The 11,897-nt window shown below is 42.5% G+C and overlaps 1 protein-coding gene across 1 annotated transcript in view; it reads right to left on the bottom strand.

Annotated features, from left to right (window-relative positions):
- The window catches only part of LOC123031244 (guanine nucleotide-binding protein subunit alpha-14-like), an 18,493-nt gene extending 7,241 nt beyond the window's left edge, over positions 1-11,252 (bottom strand). Inside the window, exons 1-2 of the mRNA XM_044445953.1 lie at positions 11,067-11,252; positions 211-365 (exon numbers count right to left, since the gene is read on the bottom strand). Coding sequence (XP_044301888.1) covers positions 211-365; positions 11,067-11,213 — 302 coding nt within the window. The 5' untranslated portion in view covers positions 11,214-11,252. The remainder of the gene's footprint in view (positions 1-210; positions 366-11,066) is intronic.
- Positions 11,253-11,897: the final 645 nt, after the last annotated feature.

The raw sequence follows: 11,897 nt of genomic DNA, 5'->3' as shown, positions 1-11,897 counted from the left end.
GAGGGAGAGGGAGAGGGAGAGGGAGAGGGAGAGGGAGAGGGAGAGCGAGTTGGAGGGATGGATTTCACAGTTTTGCTCTTACAATTTAGCTACATAAAGACACTGATGTGAATTCCATGCCAAAACAATAGTAATGAGTTGCACATGAAAGCATATTGAGCCAGGAACCCTGGATAATAAAGTGAAGTCTGCCAAAATTATTGTACATACTATTTAGTAGAATCAGTCAACTGGTATTCTCTCCGCCTGTTGTAGCATGCTTGAATTCCCGAGTCCTCCCACAGCCTCTTAATTACTTCCACGTGTTGGCTTTCCAGTGTTGTTAATCTGTCTACATCCACTTCTTCGATCATCCGGCTATCCTCCTAAGGCAGAAAGGAGGAGAGAGTGGATTGACAATCAGCTCCGGCAACACCAAACTGCAAAATTAGGAGTGCAGCAGACATGGCAAAGTCTGTGGCAAAGTGTAACCAACAGTGCCACAGAGCAGCTTCACCCTTCACAGCGTATCGATATAGGAGTAAGGCGATTCCATTTCACAGAGAGCCTCATGAGAATGAAAGAAGACAGCTGTAAGAACACCCAAGCAATGGGAAACAGAGAGACCATCTACCTTTTTTGCTGCTCTGTCTAAAGAAAAACAGAATTATGCTGCATAAAATGTAAACAGCAGGACTGGAAGGCTGCTGTGGATCTGCACTCACTATTGGCCAAAAACACGACCTTCTTAGAGAAGAAAACTAGAAAAAACCAGCAGTTCCTGAATTAGCCTAAGTTGGCTGCACACTGGTCTGACTGGCTGGCCCTTGCAACATTTGTGAAGCCACCCAACTAATAGCCACACAGCCAGGTGGACATTTTTACTAAAGGAATAAACCCAACATTTAAAAGAAGGGTGCTAGTATCAGAAGAAATACAGTAGCCACTGCTAGCAGCAGGTTCTGGGTGTCATGAAAGGGCAGCAAATGGTTATTTATTTAATGTATTACTGCTAGAGTTTTACAGTATCTCAGGTGCCACCATTGCTTGCCTGTCTCTGGATGTCATGCACTTTAATTTGGGTGGACTGCAGGTGCACTTAGCTTGAGCCAGCCCTAGTGAATAGACACAGATGCCCAAGTTTGTTTATTTTAAACTAACGATATGCTGTAATGCTTAGAGCATTGGAATAGGACTCTGGAGATTGGGCCAGTCGCTGATTCTCAGCCTAACCTACCTTATAGAGCTGTTGTAAAGATAAAACAGAGGAGGGAAGCCATGTCAGTTGTCTTGAGATCCTTGCAAAAGGGAAAAGTTGGGATATAAATATTAACAAAATGATCATTATCATTCTTATTATATAGCTTGGCTCAAATACAGGGAGAAGAGCAAAATACAAAATTTGGAGCCAGGAACATGCTGAAGGCACCAAGGCACAGCAAAAAAGGTATAAACATCTGTATGCTTCCTTAGTATTACACTTACTCTGAAAATAGCCAGCAGTGGCTGACAGAATGCAAAATTCTCCTTAGGCCGCCTCCTCCTTACTACTGATATTGCAGTACTACACATTCTTGTGCTTGAATTTACAGGTATATAATTCTGCAGTGAGATGCCATTCTGGAATTATTATTTTGTTCCATTTAATTTTGGGCACTCTCTCTTGTCAAGAAAATGTGCTTGCTACTACTATTTCAACTTGGCTATAAAGGCAAAAAGAATCCACTTGCCAGATCAGATTAAGGGTCCATCTACTAGAGCTTCCTGTTTCTGACACTGATCGCCCTCATACTTCCAGGAAAGCTGGGGGCAGGACCAGAAGGCAGAAGGTAATACATCTGATAGCAGTGAATTGCATCAGTGAATTACATGTAGTGTGGGCTATTTCATGAGCGACCTTGGATTCAGGGCAGAAACTTTCCACACAAGGTGTGATTTTATGGATTTCTCCAGTTTATGACAATAAAGCCCATTTCACTGCCATGTTAAGTTCCATAGTACTTACAGGGACAGCTTCACAAAATAGAAATGAAGGCTTGGCTTAGGCAATTTACATGGGTATAAGATAGAGATAGCCAACATGGTGCTTTTAGGCACCAGTGCACCCCAAGACACTTTTCCTACCAAGCTGCCCTTCTTCTCCCACTCAAAACATACAGATACACACCACATTTTCATATTGGCAACTGGGATTGCTGCGAAATAAACTTCTGTTGGGGCTGAAAACACTGGGTTCAAAGGAGTTACAGTGGTACCTCGGCTCACGAACACCCCAGTTCATGACCAAATCGGGTTGCAAACAGAAATTTTATAAAAAATTTGCCACAGATTGCAAACTCTGCATTGGTTGACGATCGTGAGCACACCTGCCTTCCTTGCACGGTGCAATCGCAGTCGTGCTGTGGGGGGGGGGGGGGGAGTTGGCCACATTTGTGCTGGGGGGGAGATGGCCATGACTGCACCCATGTTCCCTGCCCGAGCACGCCCGCGATCGCACCTGTCTCCGCCCACCCCCCACACGATCGCTGGGGGGGAGGGGAGATGGCCGCGATCTTTGTTGTTGTCACTTTGCTTCAAATTTTTGTGAGCAAAACAGATAGCTGCAGAACAGATTAACCTTAATTGTCATTGACCCTTATGGGGAAATCTGACTTGGCTCATGACCAATTTGGGTCATGACCAGAGTCCTGGAATGGATTAAGTTTGTGAGCCAAGCTACCACCGTATTTGGTGCTTTGTGGCTGGACTTGCATTCAGACTCTTGGCCGTGCTGCTTGTCTTTTGCCATGCCTCCCATGGCTGCCATTTTGTAGTGACACCCAGGACACTTTCTCAAATTCTTAATTGCACCCAAAGATACAAAAAAATTTACCTACCCATTGCATGTGGGGAAGAATTCAGTCTCAACCTCCATTGTTAAAAGTACACAATATTTCCCCAAAAAACATATTTTCAGCAAACTGCAATTTCACTGCAAATTACACAGAACACGTATATGCAAAAAGTTCAGCAATTCAATGAAACCAAGTTTAGGGTTCAAACATAAGCATGTTTAGACAGAAAAAAGCCCTACAACTCTCCACAAATACTGAGAATTGTAGCATTTTTTCCCTTTCAAAACATACACAGGATCACACCCTTAGTACAGTTACTACTTGTCAGCATGCGATTTTTAGAACATCTTACAGAACTTCAGACAAAGGCACAACAGACACAAAAGCAATGCTTTGACAATATTCCCATCAGCATAAATACACAACCGTGAGATTGTGTATTTCACAACGTATTCCATGAGATTTCCATGCATCTCACTATGGTTATTGGGGATTTCTATGGTTACTGCTGATTTCTGTCAGATCAAATTCCACAGTGTGTCTTGTGGACATTATAAGGCAGCAGGGCCATGGAGCCCTCATTCCTCAGCACTTAGCATTATGATCACTGACTCTAGTAAATGCACTGCACAAAACCACAAAAAACAGTGAACAGTATTTGGCATCAGAACAAACAGTTGTAGCGAGGACCTAGATTTGCTTCTCTTGCCTCCAGAATAAATATGCCAGGGTTCTCTGTTTAAGAGAATCATGCAGACTGTTGTTCCCATAGCAACCAAGTGCTGCCATTTTGTCTGTATCCGTATTGCATGGAACATTTTGCCTGATGATACACCAGCGTTTCAGCAACAGATGAAGCAAACATAAAGAAGTCGGATGCAGTTATATGCAGATGTAAATCCAATAGAGTCTGGGTGGGGAACTGGTGGCCCATGAGCCAACCCAGGCCCATGGAGCCTTTCTATCCCATCTGCCCGCCTATCCTTATAGGCACCACCACCTCATTGCCCCACAGTGCCTCCTCTTTTTATGAATCCTGGCAGCTTCCATTGTGCTGTAACTATTCACAGAGGCTCCCTTGCTTTCATGGCTTTGCCCACTTCCTCCTGCGCCCACTGCTCTTTCTGCCAAATTTCTGATTGGCAGTGCTCATGGATTGATTGATTGAGCTTGCCTGGCACAATAGCCCACCCTGTGAATAAGATACACAGTGTGGAATGTTCCTCAATCTTCCCATGGCATGCCTGACAAAAGGGTGTCCTGGGGGTCCATCTTGTCTCCTCTTGCATCCCTGCTCAGTCCTCCTATAGCAGGATTCTTCTTATCTCCTCTCCCTTTGCCCAGTGCAAGACCCTTTGCACCACCACAGGTCCTTCTCCCTTTTAGAGATGCCATCTCTTTTTGTGATCTCTGAAGTGACAGTCGTCAAAGTCCCACGTGGCACGCTGGAGCCACTTTCACTGGTTCATCACCTATTACTACTGCTCAATAGTCACACAAATATCCTCATCCTTTAAAAAAAATAAGTATTTTTTGTCTTTCACAACTGTGCACTTTGGGTTCACTGAAATCCACAGAGAGCCAGTGTGGTGTAGTGGTTAAACGCATGGGACTGGGACTCAGAGGATCTGGGTTCTAGTCCCCACTCAGCCATGGAGCCAACTGGGTGACTTTGGGCCTGTCACAGACTCTCAGTCCAACCTACCTCACAGGGTTGTTGTTGTGAGGATAAGACGGAGGAGGAGAATGATATAAGCTGCCTTGAGCCCTTTGTAGGGAAAAGGCAGGATATAAACTGAAAAATAAATAAATAAATAAATAAATAAAAATCCTTGAAGTGTCTCCCTGTCAAAGTGCAGGAAAATTGATGAAACAAACCCACAAAGAGGTTTATGTTTTACTTTATGCTCTCTTGACAACTGTCAAAAAGTTAACTATCAAGGGCAAGCAAAGCTATGACTCAGTAAACATATCTAGATTTTTGGTAAGTCGTAACTTCTCTCAGTGTCCTTGCCAAGAATCTAGGTGCTCAGGAAAGTGGAAAGTTGGCAACACCCAATGTATGAAAGCACAGACCTTTGACTAACCTGGAAAAATGCAGGCTTCAGTTTAAAAATGGGAGTTTTGACAGGGCTAATTGGTTTGTTTGTTCATTTTGGCAGGAACATATGAATATGCATATAGCTCTGAATATGCATATAGCTCGATAGTCCTGTCAGAACCCCATTTTCAAAGCAGGTCTGATTTCTGATAGCTATTTATCAAAATTCCATGCTCCCATACATAGAATGGCTCCTCCATCTTCCCAGGCAACTAGAACAGGGCTGGCCAGACTCGCGCAACAGACGATGCTGGTAAATGTCAGGTGTTTGAGAGCCAAAAGAAATGAATAATTAGTTATTTATTATTATTTATTCTGACCAAACCGACATGTTTGAATTAATGTTCTTTCGATTGGACACCCACAGTGTACCGGTATTCACTGTTTCTTGACAACTACAATCCCATCAGTCCCAGCCAGCATGATCAATGGATGGGATTACAGGAGCTCCGCAAGATTGTGCCTTTCAGCATAGTAACTTACATCACCAGCATCCCTATAGCCATCACCACCACTTCCACACCATGCTCATGAGCAGGCCTACAACTACCCTCGGCCTCAAGTGGTTGCCATGATATTTAGGATGGTGGCCGGCATGTCTCTTCCCACTAAAATGCATTCCAAAGAAGAGGCATTTCCTACGGCAGCTGGTGTAGGACACAGCAGGAGGACTGGCCACACAGGGTGTCACTGGTGCTGCTGGAGGAAGTGGCAATGTGCTTGACGGCAGAAAATTCCAGCATGGCAGCCTGCACGGACCCTCCCCACAGGAGCACTGCTAGCCTGAGGTGTCCAGCACTGAGAGCAGCTTCATGCATCAGGCTTTTTTGGCTACTCTGCAAGCCACAAAATAAACTCAAAGAGCCACACGTAGCTTGTAAGCCTAGATTTGGCTATCCCTGACCAAGGGCGGAAAATGAGGACACTGAAAAGGCTCAGGCTCAAAAAGAAGAACTGGCAGACTTGCTGCAGCTGTCACTGGAGGGGGTCCTGCTGAGAGTGGCAGGAACAACGATGTAGTTTTGCAACCCTTGACAAGGGGCTGTTACTGCTTCTCTGAACCAGCAATGGGTCCTTCACCCAGATGCATTCAACATGACAAGCCATTGTGGGTCTAACAATTCCTACTACAAGCCATGAGTGATTAGGTTGACTTGCTGTCCACAAAGCAGTCACCCTGCGGGATACAAATAGAAAACCTACCATGGCTTGTTGCCCCAGATGGGTTGTCATGTCATGCAAGCCCAGTCCATGTTGTCATCCTTCCTATAAACATGCCATGCTGCATTCAGCAGCACTGAGCCATTCCCATTTTCTCTCCTAACAGATCTCCAAGTGCAATTTTGATTTTGTGAACTGCCCAGAGAGCTGTTCTGACTAATGGCCAGTATAGAAATTAAATAAACCATACATACATACATTTTTTGTCATGTTGGATTACTTCCCTGTGCAGAGGTTTTAAGTTTTCAGTGAACTTTGAGACCACACACAAATCAGTCCACAAGAAGAAAAGCAGAAGTGCTTAAAAGAAAGACAGCTCAGAACATCCAAACAAAATTGAACACACTTGTACCTTTATTCTCCCTCCAAAAGAAAGAACATTCAAAGTTACTGTCTCTTGTAAACATTTAGGTTTCTGGTAACTAAATCTTGCATTCCAACAAACAAAGATACTGCATAACATTGGCCTAATTACGTAAAACATCTTGGCAGACATTCCTCTACTTAAAATTCTAACTTCTCAAGCAAAACATGCTTAAAAACCTCACACACCAAGTGTACGTTGTTCAGACTCTGCCATTATGAAAGTAGCCTCAGAAGTCTCTTGTTCCTCAGACTCAGTTGTTTAGTTTGCTTTAAGACTGTATTAAGTGTAGGTTGCAAGAAGTCACTCTGCTTTGAAGCCTTAAACCAGTGATGGAGAACCTTTTAGAGACCAAGTGCCTAAACCGCAACCCAAAACCCACTTATTTATCACAAAGTGCCAACACTGCAATAAAAGCTGAAAACTGAGGTTTTAGTTTAGAAAAAACAAGTCACAGCCAGTCCAAGCAAATATATATATATATCCTTGGCAGTACACTGACTGGCCGTACAACAGCTCGGACGAGTCACGGCTAATAAATCGCAGCTTGTGACGTCATCACCTGGTGCCACTACTCCTTTCCAAGCATGTGCATGGCCCCTATGTGCGCTGTTATCCTATGCTCAGCTGCTGCAACCTGGCTCGTGTGCCAACAAAGAGGGCTCTGCATGCCCGCTGCAGCACGGGTGCCATAGGTTCGCCACCACTGCCTTAAACAATTCCATTGTCAAACACACTTACCCAAAGCATATTTCAAAATTCATTTTTAACCAATCTGGTATTTTTCTACATATACCTTTAGAAGCAGTCTGTAAGGAGTTTTTAAAGGGTCTTTTAAAAGTTTGAGATCATTTATTAACAGATAAAACTTACCCACCACATGAACCATGTTAGAAGCCTTGCAAAAATTGAAACAATTTGTGCAATATGGCATCCACTTTTGTACTAAGTTGCTCACATATCCTAGACCTACTAGATTTTGCTGACATTCTACGAGAAAGTTATCTATTGCTATCTGCTACTTGACCATTCCCGTTTTGTATTGGTAGAAGGGTGGGTTCTTTGTCAGTGTTTGCTGGCCGCTGCTGAGAATGTAATTTCCAGGTACTGTGCTTGCTCAGGATAATAGTAGTCATCCCTGCAGGGTTGCTTCATCTAATCTCTTCAGGTTATGCCTGACCTTCCCAGCAAGAATTCTGGCATTCATTATTCACCATTCAGTCTTATCTCCTTCACACTGCCTAGCCCAGGTCATTAGGACACTCCTCTCAACCCTAGCTTGCCCAACACATCCATAGCCTGGAAGCCTGTCTTTATTAATACCGATACTGATTTATTTATTTAAAAGTCTTATTTAAAGCTTTTCTATCCCATCCTATTACAAAAGTCTCAGGACAGTCATACAATAAAAATAAAAAATCACAGCACTGCATCCTCAATAAAACCTCAATTAAAATAGCAATTAAACCTTAAAATACTGGGAATAAAAAATACACGTGCACACTACAGTATCTAGTAACAAAGGTGAAGCCAGGAATGCAACCCCATCCAGAACAGGTGAACAGCCTAACTCCTGTACTTAGACGTAACTTACTCACAGGGTCTCTGTCTCACCATGATCCTGTTCCCATTAATTGGCCCTCTTCCAGTCCATAACTGTATCCAGACAGCCACTCCTGGCTTATATGTTACAGAGAAACAGAGCTGGGTGTCATCGGCATACTAGTGACACCTCATCTCAAATCTCCTATTGACCTCTCTCAACAGTTTTATATAGATATTAAACAACATTAGTAATAAAGTAATGTCCTATGGCACCCCAAAGTTAAACTGCCAGGAGATTGAGGCACCTTCACCCAGTATTATTTTCTGGGACTGACCCAGTAAACAAGAGGCAAAACACCATAACAGTGCCCCTCAACTCCCACTGAGAGCAGTCTGGAAGGAAACTATAGAAAGATTAAGAAGCATCATCAATTGCACCTCGATTATTTTGAGTTTCCATCATAACTTTATTTTCCAGCCACAGATCTTTGGAGATAAACAACAAGCACAGATGTGCTTTTGCTGTTGCTTTAGGCACAAATGTTAGGTTTCAATACACAAATGCAGAATTTGATAGCTTGGGGGAAAAACACAATTACTCCATCAAATAAATAACTGGTGTCATTCCAGTTGCAATTTGAGCCCAATTTAGGTTAAATGTCTTTCTGGATATTTTAAAAATTATTGTGAAATTATCCATCATCTAGAAAGGGTTGTGGAATGTATCACAAAGGGTGCATTACTGCCATCGTAGCAATTCTCATTCACTTTCTGTTTTGCTTCAGATATATCAACGTTTTCCCTGTGCTTTATATTATCAAACTGAATTTGGTTTGTTCCTATGGTTCTGTTGTTCAGATCTTTTCCTTATTAGATTTTAGGCTATAATCTTATCTCATTAACAAGGAATAAATCCCACAGAGCCCACTTAATCAGACTTATGTCAGAGTAAACATGTATAGAACTGTACTGCTGAGCACTTTCTGCTGTAACTGAAAATATTTCTGTGACACCTACTTAGGAGTTGATGTATTTTGTAACAAAGCTGTGCAGATTTTTTTAATTGACTCCAGATGACGGGAAGGTGCAATCATATTTCAAGAGAATCACATCAGAAATCTGCTTAAAGTTCCCCCACTTCCAAAAAAGTAACATACTAGTCATACTGTCTATAAAGCTTAAGACTTTTATAAAAATGTTTCCTTTCTGCCACCATAGCACTTGAGTTCCTTAGGAAAAGACTGATCCAAGACAATTCCAGAAATGACAACCCTCTGTGACAAAAAGGACCCCAAGCAAATTCGGCCAGTAGGTTTCAATATCTGTGTCAAGAACAAGCACTGTAATAGTATTCAAGCATATGCAGCTTAGCTTTTGCAGCTGCATGGAAATCCCCAGCATATTTTATAAGCTGGTCCAGGAGAGATGTATGAAACCTACAATATTTTGTCATGCAAAACACAATCAGGTACCTGTTTCATAGTATGATCCTGAAAAGGAAGGAGGAGGTGAAACACCGGCCAAAACAACAACAAAAGAAATCAGAATTGAATCATAGAATTATAGTAGAGTTGGAAGAGTTCAGCGGGCCATCAGGTCCAACCCTCTGCTCAGTGCAGGACACCAAGTCAAACCATCCCTCTCAGATGGCTGTCCAGTTCCACCCTGGATGCCTCTAGTGTCTGAGGGCACCCAGACACCAACTGGGGTTATTGGTTCCATTGTCATACTGCTCTAACTGTCAGGAAATTTTTCCTGTTATCCAGCCAGAATCTGGCTTCCTGTAACTTGATCCCTTTATTCTGTGTCCTGCACTCTGGGATGATTGAGAAGAGATCCTAACCTTCATTTTTGTGACCTTTCAAGTACTTGTGGACTGCTACCATATCTCCCCTCAGTCTTCTCTTCCCAAGGCTAAACGTGCCCAGTTCTTCCAAGCTCCACTCATAGGGTTTTGTTTCCAGTCCCCAAATCATCCTTGTTGCCCTTCCATGACCTCTTTCCAGCTTGTCTGCATCTTTCTTTAACAGTGGAACCCAGAGCAGGGCACACTAGTCCAGATGAGGCCTAACCAGTGCTGGGTACAAGGCAACTAATACTTCATGTGATTTGGACGTGATACTTTTATTAAGGCCAGGGCGACTTATTTTATATTGTTAATTTGTTTTATATTTTTAATATATTATATTTTAATTTATGTTGTGAGCCGCCCTGAGGCTTCGGCGAATGGGGCAGCATAGAAATGTTTTAAATAAATAAATAAATAAATAAATAAATAAATAAATAAATAAATAAATGCATCCTAAAATAACTTTTGCCCCTTTTCCAGCCTCATCAGAGTGTTGAAAATTGTTGCTAGCATTCCCCCACTCTGCTAAAAACTGTCCTAGCTTCTCCTGACCGGCTTTCACAGTCGGAATACCAAGGGTGTACCTGTACCTGTCTTCATGCCTGGTACACTGTCAATATGCAACTAGAGTTGATCTGGACACTCAGCAGGCCTAGACTGAACCACCCTATGCCAATCATTGAGAGACTGCATTCAAACTAGTGGCCCTTATGCCATGCTGAATGCAAGCTTCATGCACAAACCAACTTGGAAAATATTTTGCAACAGAAACACAGGGCTTACAAATGATAGCTCCAGGAGAACCCCCAAGCTCCTTCAGGCGGAATGTAACCTTGTCCAGAAGAGCTTTAGTACTTTCTATCTGGTCAGAAGAACCACTCACAAACATCTCAGTCATGTTTGATTGAGCTTTAGTTTATTAGTCCTCATCTACTTCACTGTTGCAGCCAAGCACCTGTCTAGCACATCCATAATCTTAACTGATGAATATGAAAAGAATTAGAGTATGTGTCTTCAATATACTGATACAACACCATCCAAAACTCCAGATGATCTCAATTGATGGTTCCACTTTAATGCTGTATTCCTTGGCTCCCTGCAGTCCGATTTCTCTGACTTACAGAATAAGTACCGATTAAATGACAGCAAGGTACAATTTGTGGCATTTCATACCTTGTTCTGTTCAGATGAGTATGGTATTTGTAAAGTATCCATGGCTCTGATCATAGTTTGCAAAGAAGAATATATATTTTGATAAACCAGTTTGGTGAAAGCTTTCCGATCTTCTTCTGAATAGCCTGCTCCATGTATAATCCTCATTTGCTTAATAAAGGTACTCTTTCCACTTTCTCCTGTACCTATAAGAAAGCATAGCAAGAAAGCAAGGTGAGCTTTTAATTAATTAGAGCTGTCTAATTAATGACAAAGAGGGAGGCAGGGAAAGACCAACCTCCAGTGTAGTAAAATCAAGTAACATATACATTGGTCTATGCAAATGAGTGACAAGCATGGTGTTTCTGAATCTACAGAAAACCGAAGAAGGAAAAAAAAGAGAGGAGGGGGAAGAGGAGGTGGTGGGGGAAGAGGTGGACAAGATCTGAAGCAAAATGCATCTATTCAACCTCAAAGGCCTGAAAATACAAACACATTTCTAAAAGCCCTCCACATCCCTTACCAGGTGGACATCTCTGAAAAGAAAATTCAAGAGAAAAGGCAAAGAGGAAATGCCTCTGATGTCATTGCATTTTTAGGATAGAAACCCAGGCATGATTAGACAGACAAAAGCTTGACAAGACCACCAGTTCCCTGCTCTAGGCATTGGAGAGGCACTGACAGTCAGGGTAGAACAGCTATCCCACTTGGTATAGGCAGTTTTCAATGTACCATATTTTTCCATGTATAAGATTCTACTTTTTCTTAAAAACATTTACTTAAAGATGGAGTGCATCTTATACATGGGGTGCCACAGGCGCGCTGGGGGGGAACTGGCGCAGGGGGGCAGCG

This window comes from Varanus komodoensis, unplaced genomic scaffold (genome assembly GCF_004798865.1).
Source record: "Varanus komodoensis strain SLA01 unplaced genomic scaffold, ASM479886v1 scaffold5, whole genome shotgun sequence".
Lineage (NCBI taxonomy): Eukaryota > Metazoa > Chordata > Lepidosauria > Squamata > Varanidae > Varanus > Varanus komodoensis.
This window is presented reverse-complemented; position numbering and strand designations above follow the sequence as displayed.